This window comes from Rhinolophus sinicus, linkage group LG02 (assembly GCF_036562045.2).
Source record: "Rhinolophus sinicus isolate RSC01 linkage group LG02, ASM3656204v1, whole genome shotgun sequence".
Taxonomy (NCBI): domain Eukaryota; kingdom Metazoa; phylum Chordata; class Mammalia; order Chiroptera; family Rhinolophidae; genus Rhinolophus; species Rhinolophus sinicus.
In genome coordinates, this window is record NC_133752.1 from 177,712,484 (window position 1) to 177,735,303 (window position 22,820).

At 42.2% G+C, this 22,820-nt stretch overlaps 1 protein-coding gene across 2 annotated transcripts in view; it reads left to right on the top strand.

The window, feature by feature from the left end:
* The first annotated feature begins 7 nt into the window (after positions 1–7).
* ANO2 (anoctamin 2) overlaps positions 8–22,820 on the top strand; it is a 309,976-nt gene continuing 287,163 nt past the window's right edge. The window contains exon 1 of one of the 2 annotated variants that reach the window (XM_074326158.1): positions 8–2,262. In XM_074326158.1, the coding sequence (XP_074182259.1) occupies positions 2,091–2,262 (172 nt within the window). In that variant the 5' untranslated portion in view covers positions 8–2,090. The other variant, XM_074326157.1, reaches the window with a different exon arrangement.

Consider the following 22,820-nt stretch of genomic DNA (forward strand, 5'->3'; position numbering starts at 1 on the left):
CTGGGAGGGGACAGTGCTAAGTGCTGAGGGGACTGCAAATGGGGTGCTGGCAGGTGCAGGAACATGGTCCCATCCCCACAGGCTCAGCCATGGGTGTTGAGCCTCAGACTCGGGGGCAGGCGTGGGTCCCATATAAGGCCCTTGCTCTTCTGTGTGGCTTCAAATAAGCCCCTTAGTGGTTCTCAGACTTAGTTTCCTCATCTGGAAAACAACTGTGAGTCTCAGTTGTGGGGTTGGGATCAAATAAGCTTGAAAGCCTGGAGTAACTGTAAATTGCTCTATAACAATGTAAGAAGTGACAGAATAAAAATGGGGACATCAAGGCTCAAAAGGAGGAATAAGTTCTCTGCTGCAAGTGGCAGAGCATTGGGGATTGCCTTTGTTCTGAGGGGCAAAGAGCTGCGTTTCTTCTGGGTTGCATACTGGAGGCCAAGGCCCTGCCTAATCCAGGCATCCTTTAGTGGAAGAGAAAGAGGTGTAGATAACACCAAACTTCACCAGTCCCACCAGTCTCAAAATCCCTAAGCGGTGATGTCACTCTCAAGGAGAGATTGTCCTTCCTTAAAATTTACGAAAAAAAGTTTACGTGTATGTGTGGGCAAGATGGTGGCAACTCTAATTTGGAGAGACTACCCATGAGAATGAAGGGAACGTCCTGGATATGTGACAGGAATTTGATGGACGTCTTCATTTTAGATCCTTTTAACACAGGAGAGATTCAACTCACTGAAAGTACAGGATGGTGGAGCTGGAAAGGATTTAGACATATCTAATCCACTGCTCTCCCCCCCCTCCCCCCGTCCCTTTACAGAGGATGAAAGCAGCTCAGAGGACTTGAGTGACTTGATGAAGGTCACACAGCTGCTGGATGGCGGGGCCAGGTTCAGAACCCAGCTGCCTTGACATCTAAGCAAGAACTTCCAGGCCACTCCACCAGTGCCACACCATCCCCATTGCTTACAGATTCAGCCCTTGCTAGCATGGGAACCAATGATTACTGCATTTCTAGGTCTTAGTCACCTCCGTTACTGCCAGGGATCAACCTTAAGGGAAGATACAGTACAGGCAAATGGCATGGATTGTGTTGAATAGGTTTGGTGGGGAGTTTAGGGTAGAGGGAAGGAAGAATGGATAGAAGTTTTATATAACTGCTCAATAATTCAAAGGTTGTCATTTCTCCATCCATCACCCTGCCTCCAACGTTGAGTAGCCTCTAAGATCTCTGTAGGAAACCAGATCCAGTGCAGCGCATTACCTGTCTCTCTCCTGACTGATCGTCTAACACTCTACCTGGGGATGAGGTGTTATTGGAGGCATCAGCCATGGAAAGACTCAGCAGAGGCTGCCTCTACAGCATAAGGTGTCAATTTTCCAACTGCCTGACCTGCCATCGCCTGAATTTCTCCTCCTATTTACTGATATGACTATTCACTATCAGAAAAAAACTGAATCAGAAAAGCTGCATGTTTTGATTAAAAAAAAAAAAATGGCAGGGAGCAGGGTAAAAAGGATGCAGAAAGAGAAACTGATGGAGGCAGTGGGGGTGTGTCTCACAGCTCTCCCTTACTCCTCAGGTCTTTCCAGGGCAGGGTCTGCCTCTGGTCTCAAGGAATTTCTGTTTTGCTCAGATCAGACAGGACAGAGTTCCTCAAAATAAGAGTTTTACAGGGAGTCTCAAGGAGGGAGTATAGAGAGACTAAGGGATAAGAATGTGCCTGAGGGGGAGAAGAAAGAGCATGGATAAAGAAACTAAGGTGGAAAGTTTCCCACTTGTTTTGGCGTTGAAAAGACATGGAGAAGTTCTCTGGAAGTGAATGGGGAGGCGGCATTGCTTGGGAGAGAAAGAAGCCGCATGGTGAAGTGTGTTGAGCACAGACTCTGGAGCAGGATGCCTGCTTTGTAACCCTGGCATATCTCTTAGAGGCAAGTTGCTGGACCTTTCACACTGCGGTCTCCTCATCTGTAAGTTGGGCATACTATTAATAGCAGTGATTATTTCATAGACTGGTTATTGGAATGAAATAGTTACTGTGGGGTAAAGCCCTGAGAAGGGTGTCTGAGGAAGAGGAAGTCCTGTATAAACATTAGCCATGATTACTCCTAGCGAGCAGAACACAGCCTGGGATTGGGATGTAACATGTATGGGTTCCCTTCTGCTCTCTTCCCGACTCATTCTGTGTTGTCTGCTCCCCTTTACTGCTGCAGGCTGCTCATCAATAAAGTGGGGAGCAGTCACCATCAGCGGATCTTCTCAGTGTAGGAGATAATATTCTTCACACTGAAAAGTCAGTGGTCACAGGCAGCACACTTGACTTTGACATCACAGCTTGTCATTCTGGGGTCCCAGGTATCAAGGAACTTGTTTAGCCCCAGGGCATCGTGGAATTGTAGATGCCATCATCCAGAATGGCCCTTTGGAGGTCTCTTCCACAGTTGGGGCTTCCACAGTTTCCCTCCTCAACCCTTACCCTAGGGACTCACGGGGAAGTTCATCTACAACCGCCCCCTCCCCCTGCCTATTGCAGCTCTTCTTCCTGTCCTATCTGTCCCTTGTGCACTTACTTCTCTGTTCTTGCTCCTTTCAGTCTAGAAAAAGGTGGGGACAGCTGGCTAGGGTCAAGTGAAGGCAGGTGTGCCCCGAGCCTCTCATCCCCAGCCCACCCTCACCCTCACCTTTTTCTAGACCGCGGACAGTTTCCCCCGTCCAGGGCAGCAGGCAGGAAGCTTTGCGGGTGGGATTGGAAACTAATCAGCCAGACGGTTCGCTAGATAATCCGGCTGAATGTTCACACCCGGCCCAGGTTAGGAGGCACCTCCCCCGGAGGAGGAGAGCGGGCAGCACTTACTGGCTCGCCCCTCAGCTGCATTAACTCGAGCGTGACCCCGACTCAACTTGACAGCGGAAACGCGCTCCTTTCTCCACGTGGCGCTACCAGCGCCGCGCACCCAGGGCGCGGCGTGAGAACCCCCCGGTCGGCCTCTGGCAGCGAGGGCCGGGTGGCCCTGGGAAGGATGGGGGAGGAGGCGGTGGCAGCAGACAAGGGGCGGGCACGTCCAGACCCAGCTGAGCCGCGAGGGAATTAGCCCCGCCGCGGAATAAGCCTGTCCAGTCGCGAGCGCAGCCGCGGGGCCGTCCGGGTTTTGCGTCCTGTGTGCCGGCACCATGGCCAGCCCCGGGCTGCGCGGTGAGTCTCTCCTGCTGGGGACCCCGGTCCTGGACATCTGGCAAGTTGTAGGAGGGAGAGGGGCTGGAGAAGAAGGGACCGCATCCCAACTCCTACTCTTCCGGATTGGTGACCTCAGGGGAACCTGGAGAGGGTGGTGCAGGGAGCTGATCCCTTTTCCCTCAAGGGTAGGGGAGCTGAGGCACGCAGGAGTACTTCCCGAGTTTTATCGAGGAGAGAGAAGGTAGGACAAGAGAAAGAGGATTGGTACAGCGGCTTTTTGGTGCAGGATTACCAATTCCTACCTCAGAGATTTTGCTTCTCCTTGTTTCAAGTTGTAGGGTGTTTAGTGTTTGAAGGTAGGCAAACAACTAGCAGGGTTTAATTCAGAAACAGTCTGCTGAGGACAGAGGTTCAGAGTCACCCCCAGCAAATTTCACTTTGGCATTCCTTCCTCTAGCCCTCTCCCAAACCTGCCCTCAGGAAGGGCATTTGCACCTGAGGGTGCAGGGACACCCGGGCACCTCCGTTCCCAGGGGCTTTTCTTAGAAGCAGAGCAAATGGAAGTGGAGTTTGGAGGCGGAGGACATCACTCTGCTGCACCTCCCAAATTATACTGAGCAGACAGATGCCTTTGGGCAGGGCTGACGTTGTCTGCCACAGGGATTTTGTTGGGCGTCTTGTTTCTGGTGGTTCTTGAGAGAGGCATGAGGTGGGGAGGTGCCCACTCCATTAGCATTAACAATAAGCCAAAGGGACCGGAAGGGAGGTGTCACTCATAGTCCCCAGACTTTGTGAGCATATATGGAAAGATACCCCTAGGGACCATGTTGGACTCTGGTCCAGGACAGAAGGTCCCATTAAGCAAGGTTAGTTCTAAGCCCAAAGGCAAGTGGCAGATGGAGGAAGAATCTCAGACAAGGTCAAAGTTCTCCCAGAGATCTATGATGCTCTGGATTCTTCCACTTGCCTGGACTTTGTTCTTGGAACCGGTATCAGAGCCCTTGCCCAGCTGTCTGTCTGTCACCCTCCCCAGCTGCTGGGCATCCAGGGCCCATTTGTTCTTCTCACTGTGTCCTGCCATGCACCCATCATTTTGGGAGCCAAGGACCTGATATGGTCCTTTCCAGCAGCCCCCAATGCTCTCTGAATTGCCCCTGTGTGGGAACCTGGGACACTTTGCTGGCTGATTAAAGAGGCTATGTGAGGGGAAGGGCGGGTTCCAAACACCAACCTCAGGTTCTGGTTCAGTTTCTATGTGTACTTTCTCTGCCATCTTCCATTGTGGGGTAAGGCTGGAGGGCCAGAGACACCGGGCCTAAAGTGGGGCTTGTCCATCATTTTCTCTAATGAGACCGACTGCATGACAAATACTATGCCCAGTGCTGGACTTACTTATGAAGACCAATAAAGGCACACACCTGACTGTCCAGACCTTGCGTTCTAGATTCCTGGTACCCTAAGATGATCCTAATGCTTTAGCAGCCACCTGCACTGTTGTTGCACATGGGAAGGAGGAGGCGGGGTCAAGCATAGGCTTGTTCAGAACACACCAATGAAATGGCCCCGTTTATACTTCCAGTATTTCAAGATGTCCTGGAAGTCTTTTTTTAGCTCCTGACAATGCTGCCCTTCCTCCAGAAACTTAAGGAAATAATTTATAAGTCTGTCTGGCCGACGACTCTCCGTCTAGGTTAACTTCTGCTGAAACTACTAAAGGATGCGAGTTCTCACACTTAGCTGGGTCAGATCCTCCCTCTGTTTAGCGAACGTAAGAATAAAGAATAAAGCATACTGTCCTTAAATCTTCTGACTTGTTCACTGACAAAGGGATAAATCCCACCCTCACCGATATTTGTTATTCATAAAAATAGGTTTAAAAAAGCTGTTTTTTAAAAAATTAAAATGTAATAATGCATATTCATTGTGAAAAAAATGTTAATACAAATACATAAAATAAGAATAAAAGTTACCTGTTTTTAATATTTTGGTAATTATTCTTTGCCCTACTTCCTTTTTTCAATCCGTCTTGATTTTTGCCTATATAAGATAAATATTTCTATTTATTATTTATTAGTCATCAAACAATTTACAAGAAAAGAAAGCCTAGATACAATAAAACTTAAAACAAAGATAAATTAACAAATGTCAGAACATGAAGGATTAGGAGCATATTATTATATCACAAGACCTAGACTAAGAATAGGTACTGTAATTGAGCAAAAATTTATCTATGAGCTTCCTGACAGGCAGGTCAGAAAAGAGACAACTTACATGGATCTCATTGTCTAATAAAAGGAGACTAGTTCATCAGCATTAAATTTTAAGAATGTCACTGTGATATTTGTGACATTTATGTAGGACATTGCCCAACATAATGAGCTGTAATTTCATTAATAGGTTTTTAGAAAGCATACTATTTATCACATGGACATTTATTGTATTGTATCTCATTTTTAATAAAAGTGTGTTTCTATTTTCTTCTTTTCTGGTCCATTCTACCCTATTATATTTTTAAAAATGCTGTTTGCAAACCATTGGATAACTAGTTAGTGTGTTAAACCTCTAATATGAGTCGTGGCTTGCAGCATATAGAAAACTCAGTGTCTAATAGTCCATTTGGGTTTCAGTTTTTTCCTCCCCTATGTAAGAAAGGGATACAAGACACTTCCATCAGGACCAGTCCTTATCCAAGTTTCTGTCTGTTATCGTTTCCTTTCAGCCTGAAGAACGCTGTTTAGCATTTCTTGAAGTGCAGTTCTGCTGATGACAAACTCTCGAAGCTTGTGCTTTTGTGGAAAATGTCATTATTTAATCCATTTTCGAATGGTACTTTAATTGGATGGATATAGAATAATGCATTAACAGTTTTTTTTTTTCCTTTCCAGCACTCTAGGTGTTACTTTATTGGTCTCCATTCTTTTGATGAGAGGTCAGCCTTAATTCATATTTTTACTTTATTCATTCTTTTATTCAGGCATAATATCTTTTTAACCTGGTAGCTTTCAAAATTTTTATTTTTGGTTTTCAGCAGTTTGACTATGACATAACTAGGTGTGATTTTCTTTCTTTCTTTTTTTTTTTTTTTGCTCTATTTTGCTAATCTCGAATCTGGAAGTTATTGTATTTTACCACATTTTGGGATGATTTCAGCCACTATTTCTTCAAGCCACTTATTTTTATGCCCTATTTTCATTCTCTTCTTTTTCTGGAATGACAATCACATGTATGTTAGACTGATGTTATCACACTAGTTCCTGAGGCTCCGTTAGTTTTTCAATCTGTAGTCCTCTGTTCTCTAGATTGGATACCTTTTATTGATCCATCTTTAATTTCATTGATCCTTTCTCTGCCTTCTCCACCTTTTCCAGTTGCTATTAAGCTCATTCAATGAATTTTTCTGTTTAGTTATTATAATTTTCAGTTCTAGGAACTCCATTAAAAAAATAACAGCTTTACTGAGATATAATCACATACCATAAAACTCACCCTTTAAAAGTGTACAATTCAGTGATTTTCAGTATATTTACAGAGTTGTATAACCAGTATCTAATTTTAGAACATTTTCATCATCCTAAAAAGGAACCTCATACTCATTGGCAGTTATTCACATTCCACCCTCACTCCCTCTAACTCCTGGCAACCACTAAGCTACTTTCTGTCTCCATGGATTTGCCTAGTCTGGACATTTTGCGTCTGGGTTCTTTCACTTAGCATGTTTTCAATGTTTACCCATATTATAACACGTATAAGTACTTCATTTCTTTTTATGGCTGAATAATATTCCTTTGTGTGGATATGCCACCTTTTGATTGTCCATTTATCAGTTGATGGACGTTTGAATTTCTATTTTTTGTCTACTACAAACAATGTTGCTATGAACTTTCAAGTACAGGTTTTTATGTGTACATATGTTTTTTATTTCTCTTGGGTATATACCTAGGAGTGGAATTTCTGGGCTATATGGAAGCTATGTTTAACTTTTAAGGAATTGCTAGATTATTTTCCAAAGTAGCTGTGCCATTTTACATTTCCACCAGCAATGTATGAGTGTTCTAATTTCTCCCCATCTTCACTGACACTTGTTATTGCTTGTCTTTTTAATTATAGCCATTCTAGTGGGTATGTATAATGTGGTATCTCATTGTGGTTTTGATTTGCATTTCCCTAATGACCACTGATGTTGAACATTTTTTTCATGTGCTTGTTGGTCATATATATATATCTTCTTTGGAGAAATGTCTACTCAGATCCTTTGCTTATTTTTAAGTTAGGTTGTCTTTCAGGTTATTTGTTGGGTATAAAATTTCTTTATATATTCTGAATATAAGTCCCTTTTCTGGTATATAACTTACAAATATTTTCTCCTATTCTGTATGTTCAATTTATTAACGTGTCTTTCGAATCATTTTTAATTTTAATGGAGGCCAATTTGTCTATTTTTTTGTTTGATTATTTGCGCTTTTGGTATATAATAGCTAAGAAACCATTGCCTAACCCACAATTATGAAGATTTACTCCTATGTTGTCTTCTAATAGTTTTACAGTTTTAGCTATTGCATTTAGGTCTGTAATCCATTTTGGAAAAGTTAATTTTTATGTATGGTGTGAGGAAAGGGTACAGTCTTTTGTGTGCAGATATACAGTTGTCCTAGTATTATTTCCCCATTTTTTTCCCCATTTCTTGGTACCCTTGTTGAAATTCAAGGGCTTATTTCTGGAATCCCAATTCTGTTGATTGGTCTGTACATCTATCTTTATGCCAATACCATAGTATTCTGTAGTAAAGTATTGAAAATAGGAGGTATGGGGATAATTATATTTGTTTTTATTTATGTTTAGTTTCTATTTTTCTGCACTGTTTTTTCGTCTTTCACTTATTAAGATCATACCTATCTTTACTTATTAGAATATGTTTATGTTAGCTGCTTTAAAGTTTTTGTTTGTTAAACCCTACATTTGGGCTATGTTGAGATCAGTGTGTGTGTGTGTGTGTGTGTGTGTGATCAAGTCCTATTCATTTTAGGACTAAACAGAGGAACCAGGAAGAGTGATGAGAACAGGATGCCAATCCCCTTGACAGGACCAGATCCAGCACAGGCTCTGTCTGTGTTCATGAACAAGACCACCCCAGAAGCCTTGAGCAGCCTTTTCTTGTAAGGACAACCTGGGTATGAATCTTCCATGGGGGTGGGGGTGGGTAGGGTACATTGGTTCCTGGTTCCTCTGGACCAGATGAAAAAGGCCAGAGGGCTGAGATCAACTTTTATTACTTGCTTTATCTCTTTCATGGGTCACTTACTCTTATTTATTTGTATGTCTAGTAAGTTTTGATGATAAAGTGGACATTGTGTATGATACATGCTCTTCTTCCCAGAGGAGTTAAAAAATTAAAAAATTCTAGCTGGCAGTTCAATTACTGGTTGAGTACTTTGAGCTTATTTAGGATTTTTTTTTCCCACTTTATTAGGGTATAATTGTGGAAAATCCAAGGTATTTCATAAATTTCTCTATTGTGGTAAGATTCAACCTCTCAACTCTGTCTCCCCTTCTGATATTTTCAGGGCTGGCCTTAGGATTTTTTATGGACAATTTAAAATAAACTTTTCTCTAGTTGTTCTTACCCCTCAAATGAAGCCCCTGGTATCTCAGCTGGATGCCTGCAGTGTTAGGACAAGTTAATGAGATCTGGCTGGGATAGAACTTAAACATCTCCCAGCCTTGTTGGTCCTCCAGCTTCTCTGTTTTGATTACACTCTGGTAGCAGCTTCTCTCTGTTAAGCCTCACATATCTTACCCTCTGCATGTGAAGCCTTTGTTGTCAGCTAACTCATGAAGGATCCCCAAAGAGACTTCTGGGGACCTTCCTTTGCACAGATTCCTCCTCTCTTGTACTCTGCCCCATAATTTCCAGCTGCTTTAGCTGCTGCAAACCTTGATATCTGTTTCCTTGGTTCAGTGGGCCCTCTTTGCTTTACTTGGATTCCAGCTCCCTGAACCCCAGTCAGTAACTTGTCCTGATGAGGCTACATATGTGAGTTTTTCTTCCCTCAGGGGTTGCTAACGGATGTTCAGTGCCTGAAAATGGTTGACTTATATATTTTGTCCTGTTTTTTATTTGCTTTTGGAACAATGTCTACCCCAGTACCAGTTATTTTATCATTACTGGAAGCAGCAGTTTTTGTCAGCAAGCTTTTCATCAAAAAGTATTTTGTTAGCAAACAGTTTCAGATGTAGGTCATTGGCAAGGGCCAGAAATGACAGGACTCTAATATTAATTCAAAAGTGATCCTCGGGGGCTGGCCCAGTGGCTCAGGCGGTTAGAGCTCCATGCTCCTAACTCCTAAGGCTGCCGGTTCGATTCCCACATGGGCCAGTGGGCTCTCAACCACAAGGTTGCCAGTTTGATTCCTCGAGTCTTGCAAGGGATGGTGGGCTCTGTCCCCTGCAACTAAGATTGAACCCAGCACCTTGAGCTGAGCTGCCTCACGGAGGAGGGCTCAATTAGTTGGAGCGTGGGCTCTCAACCACAAGGTTGCCAGTTTGATTCCTCGAGTCCCGCAAGGAATGGTGGGCAGCGCCCCCTGCAATTAGCAATGGCGACTGGACCTGGAGCTGAGCTGCGCCCTCCATAACTAAGACTGAAAGGACAACAACTTGAAGCAACACCCTCCACAACTAAGATTGAAAGGACAACAACTTGACTTGGAAAAAAGTCCTGAAAGTACACGCTGTTCCCCAATAAAGTCCTGTTCCCCTCCCCCCCCCAAAAAAAAAACACACAATAAAAAAAAGTCTGGAGGCTTTGCTAGAAATAAATACAAAAAAAAAAAAAAAAGTGATCCTCATGATTTAGAAAAGAGTTAATTTACTTATTTTTAATAAGAAGCTAAGCTCTTAATCTTAATTCTTGCCTTAAGGGAGAGTTGCACTATGGCACTGCCTGCAGGCAAAGCCAAAACTTTTCTTTAAAAACAACTTTGTAATTACTCAAAATACTTGAACTCAACATAATCAAAGTTCTAGAATTCTATACCACAGAGCATATAAGAGGCAACTTTGCCCAGAGATTCCTCCCTGTTTATCTTTCAGCATTTCAATTTTTTTAAAAAAAAGTTTATTGGGGAATATTGGGGAACAGTGTTTCTCCAGGGCCCATCAGCTCCAAGTTGTCCTTCAATCTAGTTGTGGAGGGCACAGCTCACTGGCCCATGTGGGAATCGAACTGGCAACCTGTTGTTCAGAGCTCACGCTCTAACCAACTGAGCTATCTGGCTGCCCCAGCATTTCAATTTTTTATTCACTCTTTCACTGAGTACCTACTAGGTGCTAGGCTGCAGTAAGGGTCAAAGATGATATCCAGGTTCTACAGGTATCTCTCCCCACCTGTAGTGTCCAAAAGTGTGAGGGGTTGTTAAATCTCAGGTTGGGAGACATTTGGGAAAGCCTCTGGTTGAGCAAGGCTCTGATGTATGAGTATTTGACATGGATGGTATTTCCGTGGGCTGACTTACTGCACTTGTAAGGGGAGTTATTTATTATTTATCTACATTGATAGTGAAGGGTACTTTATTAATTAGCATAATGCTCAGCTACCTGTTCTAACAAATAGACTGAAAAATATTTATCGAGTAAAACACAACAGCAGTTCACTTCTTGCTGAAGTACTAGTTTGTGGTGGGTAAACAAGTTGGTGAAGTGGCTTTTACTATGTGGCTTTTCAGGGACCAGAGGTATTGGGGTTTCAGCCAACTTGAACCATGATTTCCAAGGTGACCCTGAGAATTTTCATTCCCGTTACTAAAAGGGGAAAAGAGTATGGAGAGCTTGCAGGAGCATGCATAGGAGGTTTCTATGGGACAGGCCTGGAAGTAGTACATATCACTCTGTTCACATTCCTCTGGCTGGAATTCAGTGTCATGGCCATGTCTCATTGCAAGGGAGGCTAGGAAGTATGGTCTAGCTGTGTGTTCAGAAAGAAGAGGAGAACATGGATTTTGGTTGGCAGGTAGCAGTCTTTGTCATAGAGGCCTATCAAAAATGATAAATTTGGTGTGGCATATTCATGCTATCTTACTGTATTAAAGTCACAGATTTACACGTTGTTTCCCCAAGTAGGCTCTGAGATCTGCAAGTTTCAGCACCTGGGACAAGACAGGGAATGTGGTAAATACTTATTAAATGGTTTTGAATGAATGAATGAATGAATGAATGGTGAGCTGGTGAGACAGTAGCTGACCAACAGATTTAGTTGCTTCTTTAAAAAATTTTTTTTAAAAAATTAAAGTGATATCTGGCTAATATGAGTTAGAGAATGCAGTGTGAAGACAGTGTGAGTTTTCCTTTAAATGTGAAATACTCTCTTCATCTGTCCTTGAATCCCAACAATTTGATTTGTTTTTAGATGCTATATATGAATTTGATTTCTCTTTGGGGAATTCAGTCCTTTTCAGAATTTAAGTATACGTCCTTATGGAATTAATACATTGGGCTAAAGGAAAGAGAAATTATAAAAATAAATATATGAACTAGCGATACAGTTGCATATTAAAAAAATCTTTCAATAAAAATTTCATGATGAAGGATTTCACTCAGGTACTTATAGGACTTGGCTATGATCCTCTGAAGTTAGGTGAAATGATGGCATACTACCTGAGGACCACCTTTTTAAAAAGTTGCATTTTAAATGAGTGTGGTATCGTGCTGGTCTTACATACTTACCTTGAGGCTCCTCCTGGAATGTTACATGTCTGTGTTGTCAATTTAGAGGAAGATGCTTGCCTTCTTGTTTGTAACAGCGGGTAGGTGTGCCTTCAGTTCACCTATAAACTGTATCATGTAATTTAGGTATAAGTTAACTATATTTAATGACCGCATTCAAATTTACTGGGATTGTGTAGAACCCATTTCTATCTCCTCTGACTCTCAAGCCGGTATTATGATCACGGTTCTAAAGTATGTGTTAGAAGTCAGGGAGCCAAACTGAAGTTGTACAAGTGGAGGGTCCTACCTCTGGTTGAAGCTCACACCATTTCTGTAGCCAGAGGGCCAAAGCATGCTCATGGCTTGCCAAGCATGGTAACTTTTCTTTCTTCTCCATCGATAGGCCTCCCTTGCGTCTGGGTTCATGTAGCACCCATTTATTTTCTTTTTAAAAAATTTTATTTATTTATTTATTTTCAGTTATACTTGATATTCAGTATTATTTTATATTAGTTTCAGGTGAACAGCATAGTGGTTAGATATTTATATAATTTATGGAGTGATCCCCCTGATTAATCTAGTACCCACCTGGCACTATATATGGTTGTAGCAACATTACTGACTATATTCTCTGTGCTGTGCTCTACATCCCCATGGATACTTTGTAATTGCCAATTTGTGTTTCTTAATCCCTTTACCTTTTTCACCCAGCTCCCCAACTCCCCTCCCCTTTGTCAGTGATCAGTTTGTTCTCTGGATCTATGAGGCTATTTCTGTTTTGTTTGTTTATTTCGTTCTTTTAATCCCACATATAAGTGAGATCTTTTGGTATTTGTCTTTCTCGGTCTGACTTATTTCACTTAGCATAATAACCTCTAGGTCCATCCATGTTGTCGCAAATGGTAAGATTTCATTTTTTTTTGTGGCGGAGTAATGTTCTATTATATATATGTACCACATCTTCTTTATCCAGTCGTTTATTGATGGGCATTTAGGTTGCTTCCGTATCTTGGCTATTGTAAATAATGCTGCAATGAACATAGGGGTGCATGTATCTTTTTTGAATTAATGTTTTGGATTTCTTCAGATAAATACCCAGATGTGGGATTGCTGAGTCATAAGATAGTTCTATTTTTCATTTTTTGAGGAACCTCCAAACCATTTTCCATAGTAGTGGCACCAATTTACAATCCCACCAACAGAGCACAAAGATTCTCTTCTCTCCACATCCTCCAACACTCGTTGTTTGTTGATTTATTGATGATAGACATTCTGACAGGAGTGAGATGGTATCTCATTGTGATTTTAATTTGTATTTCTCTGATGATCAGTGATGTTGAGCATCTTTTCATATGTCTATTGGTCATCTGTATGTCTTCTTTGGAGAAATGTCTATTCAGGTCCTCTGCCCGTTCTTTAATTGGATCGTTAGTTTTTTTGGTGTTGAGTTGCATGAGTTCTTTATAAATTTTGGATACTAACCCTTTATCAGATGTATCATTGACAAATATCTTCTCCCATTCAGTAGTCTGTCTTTTCATTTTGTTGGTGGTTTCCTTTGCGGTGCAAAAACTTTTTAGTTTGATGTAGTCTCATTTGTTTATTTTTTCTTTTCTTTTCTTTTTTTTGCCTGAGTAGGTAAATCAGAAAAAAAAAAAAATTACTAGCAGCAATATCAGAGAGTTTACTCACTATGTTTTTTTCTAGGAGTTTCACGGTTTTGGGTCATCTATTTAAATTGTTAATCCATTTTGAATTTATTCGTGTATATGGTGTAAGAAGGTGGTCCAGTTTCGTTTTTTTGCATGTACCTATCCAATTTTCCCAACACCATTTATTGAACAGACTGTCTTTACCCCATTGTATATTCTTGACTTCTTGTCATAGATTAATTGACCATGTATGTGTGGGCATATTGCTGGGCTCTTTATTCTGTTCCATTGATCTATATGTCTGTTTTTATGCCAGTATAATGCTGTTTTGATTACTATAGCCTTGAAATATAGTATAGTTTGATATCAGGCAGCATGATAGCTCCAATTTTATTCTTCTTTCTCAAGATTGCTGTGGCTATTCAGGGTCTTTTGTGGTTCCATACTATTTCTAAGATATTTGTTCCAGTTCTGTGAAAAATGCCATTAATATTTTGATAGGGATGCATTGAATCTATAGATTACTTGGGTAGTATGGACATTTTAATGATCTTAATTCTTCCTATTTATGAGCATGGTATATGCTTCCATTTATTTGTATTTTCTTCAATTTCTTTCTTCAGTGTCTTATAGTTCTCCAAGTACAGGTCTTTTAACTCCTTGATTAAGTTTATTCCTAAGTATTTTATTTTATTTTTTTGATGCAATTTTAAATGGGATTATTTTCTTAATTTCTCTTTCTGACAGTTCATTATTGGTGTATAAAAATGCAACTGACTTTTGAATATTAATTTTGTATCCTGATACTTTTTCTGAATTCATTTATCAGTTTTAATAGATTTTTGGTGGAATCTTTAGGGTTCTGTGTATATAGTGTCATGCCATCTGTAAATAAAGATAGTCTTACTTCTTTCTTTCCAATTTGGATGCCTTTATTTTTCTTGTCTGATTGCTGTGGCTAGGACTTCCAATACTATGTTGAATAAAAGTGGTGAAAGTGGGCAACCTTGTCTTATTCCTGATCTTAAGTAGCATACTTTTAGCTTTTCTCTGTTGAGTATGATGTTAGCTGTGGGTTTGTCATATATGGCTTTTATTATGTTGAGGTATGTTCCCTCTATTCCCACTTTGCTGAGAGTTTTTATAAATGGATGGTGGATTTTGTCAAGTGCTTCTTCTGCATCTATTGATATGATCATATGATTTTTATCTTTTATTTTGTTAATGTGGCATATCACATTAATTGATTTGCAGGTATTTAACCAACCTTGTGTCGCAGGATTGAATTCCACTTGATCAAGGTGTATGATCTTTGTAATGAATTGCTGAATTCGGTTTGCTAATATTTTGTTGAGGATTTTTGCATCTATGTTTGTCAGGGATATCAGCCTATAATTTTCTTTTTTTGTACTGCCTTTCTGTTTTTGGAATCAGAATAATGGTGGCCTCTTAAAATGAGCTTGGGAGCTTTCCCTCCTCTTTGATTTTTTGGAACAGTTTGAGAAGGATAGGTGTTAATTCTTCTTTGAATGTTTGGTAAAATTCACCTGTGAAGTCATCTGATCCAGGATTTTTATTTGTTAGGAGTTTTTTTTATTTTGTCAGTAGCAATTGGTCAGTTCATATTTCTATTTCTTCTTGATACAGTCTTGGAAGATTGTATGTTTCTAGGAATTTATCTATTTCTTCCAGATTATCCAATTTGGTGGTATATACTTGTTCATAATATATTCATATAATATTTTCTATTTGTGTGGTGTCAACTGTCACTTCTCCTCTTTCAGTTCTGATTTTATTTATTTGAGTCCTTTCTCTTTTTTTCTTGATGAGTCTGGTTAAAGGTTTATCAATTTTGTTTATCTTTTCAAAGAACCAGCTCTTGATTTCATTGATAGTTTGTATTTTTTTTTAGACTCTATTTCATTTATTTCTACTCTGATCTTAATTATTTCCTTCCTTCTATTCACTGTGGGCTTTGTTTGTTGTTGTATTTTCTAGTTTCCTTAAGTGCAAGTTTGGATTGTTTGAGATATTTCTTGTTTCTTGAGGTAGGCTTGTATTACTATGAATTTCCTTCTTAGGACTGCTTTTGGGTCGTTGTGTTTTCATTTTCATTTGTCTCTGGTATTTTTTTTTTTTCAATTGTCCTTTTTTATTGTTTCCTAATTTTTTAATTACAGTTGACATTCAGTATTATTTTATATTAGTTTCAGGTGTACAGCATAGTGGTTAGACATTTATATGACTTACTAAGTGATCCCCCTGATAAGTCTCATACCCATCTGGCAGCATGCATAGTTATTACAATATTGTTGACTATATTCCCTTTGCTTTACTTTACATCCCCGTGACTATTTTATAACTACCAATTTGTATTCTTTTTTTTATTATTAGTTTCATGAGTACAAAACAATGTAATAGTTAGACATTTACACCCCTCACAAAGTGATAACCCCTTTTCCCCAACCTACTTCCCCTCTGACATCGTATATAGCTGTTACAGTTCCACTGACTCTATTCCTTATGCTGTACTCCACATCCTGTGACTATATATATATTAAATTATAGTGGACATTCATTATTGTTCAGCTTCAGCTTCAGGTGTACAGTGAAGTGATCAGGCATCTACATCTTCCCTGAGGTGGTCTCCCTAATAAGACAAGTGTCCATTGGATACCCTACTAAATCTTTACAACATTATTGATTATATTCCCCAAACTGTCTTTCGTATCCCCATGGCAATCTTGTGGTTACCAATTTGTGCTTTCTAATCCCTTCACCTTCTCCCTCATCCCCACCCACTTCCCTTCTAGTAACCGTCAGTTTTCTCTATATCTCTGAGACTGCTTCTGATTAGTTTGTTCATTTATTCTATTCTTTAGATTCCACATGTAAGTGAGATCATATGGTATTTGTCTTTCTCTGTCTGACTTATTTCACTTGGCATAATATTCTCTAGGTCCATCCATGTTGTTGCAAATGGTAAGATTTCATTCTTCTTTATGGCTGAGTAATACTCCATTATATTACTCACATGTATGTACCACAGTTTCTTAATCCAGTCTGGGTATCTTTTTTTTTTTTTTTGCATACCGATGGGCATTTCAGTTGTTTTCATGTTCAGGGTATCTTTTGATTATTTCCTTGATGCATCATCCATTTCTTAAAACACCCAAGTCGAGGCAAATCTCTGGTTCTAAATATTTATCTTCACTGTGCTAAGTGGCACTTTGTTTTACTTGTCCTAAGCTTACCTTGTTCAAGTTCCAGGTGGTTCTTCTTCCTTCTAATATTTTAAGACCTTGTGACTAGATCTGTGCTCACCTTTTTGATTTTGTTAGTGATTATATAGACTAATGGTCTCAGCCTTGGTAGTACAATAGAAAACCCAGACAATTTAACTCCAAATCTTGAGGTGGAACCTGGGCTCAATATTTTAATCTTTTTAGGTGATTCCAATGTGCATCCAAGGTTGAGAACCACTCTGTGTCTCCATTATCCTCACCTTTCCCAGGTACTGAATCCTAGTATTTTAAGTCTGGCTTCCCATGACCATCTCCTCCTCCCCACAGAGCAGCTCTTGTATGCTGCTGTTTCTTGTTCTCCAGAACTACTTCTCTTAGTTCTGTTCTTTGGAATGTGGTGATCATAACTTCACTGATTGTCAAATGAAGATGCATCTGGTTTTAGGTAAGAGCAATCTATATTTGGCTAGGCCAGCCTACTTGAGGGGGAGTTATGCGAAATTTAAAAAATGTGCCTCTTAAGCTTTCCTCCCACTAATTATTATGGAATCCCCAGTCCCCTTAAAGCCTGGCCCCCTTGGTGTTAGACTTAGAGGTGTGTCAAGGGTGTTTATGAACACTTCTTCAAGCTTCTACATGGTGTGACCATCTCAGTTGATGCTTGCTATTGGGACTTCCTTTTTCCCAAGTTGTGTGAAGGTAGTCGTGCTGCTCCCAAAGCTGATTATGTGCTACTCCCTGTGCTTGGGGCTGAAGATACAGTGGTGAACAAGATAGCCACTATTCCTGTTCCCATGGAGAGCATAATCTAACAGGCGACGCTTACTGTCTATGTGACATGAACTTACTCATTTAATAATGCTGTAACATAGAGAAAAATTTTGAGCAGTTTCCTATAAACTATAAATGTACTTGGGACATTTTATAAAATTCTCAGGTTCACCCATATGTCTCACATCTGCTGAATCCCTCTCTAACCCTCAGATCTTATCCAGATCCGAAGGCCTCAGCGGTCTGAGCTGGGAGCTATGATTGAAAGAGCTGTCTTAGGCTTTAACCTTAGACCCAGTCCATTTGGGGCATCAGAAATCTGTTCCATCTTCTTTGGAGAGACAGGAATAAGAAAGGGATTATCATCTTGGTTACACCCAGGAGGAGGGGAAAGGCCAGACACAGAAGATGTTTGTGGGTGGCAGAGGAGGATGAAGAACATTGAGGGAACCCACTAAGCACACCCAGGAGAGGAGTCAATCAACCTCATTAAAGTGTGTGTGTGTGTGAGTGTGTGTGTGTGTGTGTGTGTGTGTGTGTGTGTGGTATACATAGAGGGGCTGGAGGAGGATAACATTTGCTCACCATTGTATCATCATGCTTTCATGGCAATGTATAATTAACTAGCTAACAGAACAGTTTTGACCAATTATGTTGTAGATTGGCTACTTCATCATGACGTAGATGGAGGGGCGTTTATACCTTCATCTCATCAGCCACACGGCAAACCACAGTGTAGCATGGACTGCCAATGCTATTTGTTAAAAGGCTTTTTTAAAGGGGTGAGGGATGTTAAGAATGTACAATCAGGAAGGGAATTATCAAGTAGTCTCAGTTGTCCCTCTTCCTTTTGCACAGTATAGCCTAGTGGTTAAAAGTGTGGACTATGAGTATGCCACATACTAGCTGGTGACTTTGGGGGAACTTGTCTGACCTCTCTATGCCTCAGTTTCCTCATCTGTAAAATGGGACAACAATAGTACCTATCTCATAGGGTTGTCCTGAAGATTAAGTGAGTTGATACATGTGAAGTGCTTAGAACAATGCCCAGCACATGTAAGATATCAGCTGTCAGGGTTGTTGTAACTGTTGTTCTGATTAGGGCAGGTCTGTGTTCAGTCCAGAGCGGAAGCTACTCTGGTCAAAGTTCACTCATAAGAAAGGATTCCCTAATTCCTTACATCATTACCTCCAAATGTTTACTAAGCCCTTACCGAATCCAGAGTCCTATGCTCGGAATAAAAAGCCAAAACCGGCAAATTTTCTAAACGTTTTGAGGCCTTCCCTAGCTGGTTAGGGAAGGCTTGATGTAGGAGTAGGACTTTAGCTGGATGAGACTTAGACAAGTGGAAAGAACATTCCAAGCATGAGGAGAGGCACAGAGTGAGAGTCGGTCTGGAGACAGGTTTGGCTAAAGAGGAATGTTCTTATCTGATGAACAGATTAGGCAGCAGAAATGTGTAACAGCCAGATATGGAAGTCTTTGAATGCCAGCTTGTTTGTGAGCCTCAAGATGATGGAAGGCCCGTATACCATATTAGACAGTTGGGTCTTCATACTAAGAAGAATGGAAAGCCACTGCATGGGAGTAACTTGGTCAGACTGTCTCAAATGTGAACACTAGCTGAAGTGTGAGTGGAGGATGGAGGATTGAGAAGGATGGGAGGGGAGCAAGACTAACGGCAGTGAGGCCAGTTAACTCTTACTTATCCAGGTGCAACGTGAGGATGCAAGATTGTGGCGGTGTCATCATCAGGAAAGAGCTGTTTGAACATGGGGGGGGGAGAGAGGGCTGTTGTTGAACCAAGGCTATAAGATAAGCAGAGCTGAGGAGGCAGATTTGCAAAGGATCCTGGGGAACTGGAGTCCTTCCGTTACTTTGGCTGCATGCAGAGGCTGAGAAAGCTGCTGTTCAACAGGACCTACGGGGCAAGAGGTGGGGTGATCGGCAGGGCCATTGGTCCAAATTTTGAGCTTGGAGCCTCAAATTTAGACTGTTGTCATGGGTCAAATTCATGCGGGAAAGTAGGGTGAGACCTCAATGTAAGCGTTGATCCTAACTGAAATGAAATCCATCCATCCCAGGATGCTTGGGGAGAGTACAGGGTGAGTGCCTTCAAAATCTGAAAATGTCCAGGCCTCTCTAAGAAGGCCTGCTATCAGTAGGATCATACCCACCTGGAATCTTGTTCTTAGCTTGGAGTGTGGATGCTCTGTCTCCCCTCAGGGCAGCCCTGGCCAATCGGGATTTCCCAGAAGCAATGGCCTTGAAAGGCTGGTAACAGAGGCTGCCCTGTTTTTCAGGGCACTTCACACCTCACCTGCCAGTGGTTAATAATGATACCGTAATGATGCCATGAGGGACGCTTCGAGGAAAAGCCGTGCTGCCTGGAAGTCCAGCTCCCCAGGAAACCTCTCCTCCTGCTATTCTCTCCTGGAGGCTCTGGGAATCTCCTTGGGCCCTGATGACTCACCTCGCCCTCCTCTGTGCCTGGTGAACCCACTTCCTGCTCTTTTTCTGTCCAGTCTGGCCCTGCCTTCTCTTGATTGTGGCACCTGGTCCCTTTGCTCTAGTTTTCCCACCATCACTTACTGCCTGAGCCTTCTTAGTCTAGCTAGTTCTCCATATCCTGCTTCTGCCCTTCTCCCTTCCCCAGAGGCCCCTCCGTGCTCTGAGCTGTTGCTGTGACCCTGAAGATTCCTGCCCAACTGTCCAAGAGGTGTGGCCTGGCGTGAAGGGCTAGGAAGAACTGCCTTTCAGCATCTCTCCCTTCCCCTAGCATGGAGTACCAGTGCCCACCTCTAGAGAGTATTCCTGGAGCTAAGACCTTTGCTCCGCAAACATGCAGGGCTAGTGACATCTGCAGGGCCCTTTAAAGTTTTCAAAATGCTTTCACTTTTATTTTATCAGGATGTGAGCATGGGCTGTTTGTACTTTGGTGTAAGTTAGCTTCTTAGTTAAGACAGCTCACAGCTAAATGAAGGAATCGGTATTGAAGAAACTGATGGTGGATGGGAAAGTGCAGGCATAGAATATGGGGGAACCAAAGCTGGGGAGGGGCCTTGGGCAAGGTCAGGGAAGGGTCAATGAGAAGGCACGTGCTGAGAGAACTCTAAAAACAAGCTCTACCGACTTTTTCATTTAGATTTGGGCCTTTCCTGCCTTCGTTTCTATCCTTTTCTTTTCTCTGGAAGTCTTTGATCCTGCTCCTTCATCAGCCTCTGTAGTGCAACCTAAGGTACCTGCAGCCCAAATGGGTGGTGGAGGTTGGATCCAACTGGAAGGGACAGAGTTCACCCCTACAAGAGCCAAAACTGGACCCAAAGGCCAAAAAAGTGTGTGGTGGTCCCAGATGAGTAAGCAAATACATTTACTTGTTGTCATGGGGGCTAGATAGCTGGTGCTTCTCCTATGTAGTGTAAGAAAGCAAGTGAATGGTAAATAGGCAGGTGGGGGGAGAGAAAGGGAATTCTGGGGACTTGGAGCGAGTGGCTGAAAAGAAGCGGAGAAGTCAGCGTGGGTAGAGACAGACGAAGGGGGCAGGCACTGGCTAATGGGATTTGATAATGGTCCTTCGCATTTCCATAGCTCATGTACTTCCAAGGAATTTGATCTTTTACTGTGTCATCACACTCATCCTATGAGGAAAAGATACAGTAATGACACCCTCTCCATCAATCATGGAAAGAATAACTAAGCACAGAGAAAAAGTATTTTTTCCCAAGTGATGGCAATGCTAGGTCTAAGCACCAAGGCACAGTGAGTCTGAGCTCACTCCTGGCTCGGTGTGGGGCTTGCCATGTGGCACAGTGCTGATGGCTAGTCCTGGGAGGGCTGTAGACTGGGAAAGAGAACAATGTGGTTAAATGGACTCCCGTGTTTCTCAGGTGGCCTTCTGTAGAGCCTGCCCTTGCGCTAATGTAGTCTCAAATCAGCGTCTGGCATTGATTTTCTTATTCTCAGCCTGATAAAGACTGTCCGCTGTGGCTTTGGACCATTCAGACAGGCCAAACAGCACGCCAAGAACAGGACGCAGCCCTCCTTCCCTTTATTTTCTCCTTACCCTCAAAATGTACAGTCCTCTTCCCCGCTTTGCAAATGCCCCTATGGTTCCACTATGCTTCAAGGTGTCCACAAATGGAGTAGATAAAAATATTCAGAACACTCTAGTTTCCAGAGATGGGGAATAGGAAGGAAGGCTGGAAGAAGGTTGGAGAATATACGTAGCACCTTTCGGTTCATGGTAAAGATTTTATACTCTGGCACCGGGGAACTATTGAAGGGCTTTGAGTGGGAGGGTGGAGTAGTTTGATGTATAATTTAAAAAGATCCCTCTGAGGGGGGAGGAGGAGCATGGATTGGGAGCAGATGTGGATGTTGGCAGGTGCTGCTGCCAAGGTGGGGCTGCCCTCTACCCATGCCTAGTGGGAGACTCCTGTTCATTTTCATCGGGTTACGCTTTGACTAGGTGAGGGGGGCTCTCCCTTCCCCCAACCCTAATGCTCTAGGAGCCCTTATGAAGCTCTGGACAACTGAAAGGAGCAAGTCACGTATGGGGCAGTCAGTTGGGGTGGGCATTTGGGGATCTGGGCAAGGGCTTGGGCATAGAAAGAGGTTCTTTGACTGGACAATCAATGGGCTGCCACTGGTGGGTTATGTTTACTCAGTGATACCAGAATAAATGCTGCTCTTTGAGCCCCACTCTCTCTGGCTCTGCTGATCAATGAAGTCCCCTGGATGAAGCTCAGAGACCTTCCTCTGATGACTTCACATGTGTCTGGGTGGCCCCATGCCTGTACCACCTTGGCTTGTGGAACTTCAGTTGTGTTTGGGTTGGGAGGAAATTAGCTTTGCCAGTAGTGTCTGAATATTCCTATCTTACACCTCGATGGGCAGCTCTTTGAAAGAGGAATGTGCTACTTTTGATTTTCTGGGCCTCTAATGACCAAAATAATGGGCCCACAGCTAGATGAAGAATGTTCCAGCCACAGGCAAGAATATACACAAGATCCTGGGCTGGGAGGGAGTATGGCTCCTTAAAGAGACTGAAAGCAGAACAGCATGGCTGGAGCTCGGAGATCCAGCAGGACATGGGGAGAGATGAGGGGAGATGGACACAGGCCAGACTATGCAGGGTCTCAAAGCCTGAGTGCGGTGGGAAGCACCAGAAGTCTCCACACATGAAGGTGTCCTGGCCAGATCGACATTTTGAAAGGACCCCCTGGCTACCTTGTGGGGAACAATGAAGGGGAATAAAGGCAGAAACGTTGGGGGGCGTGGTGGG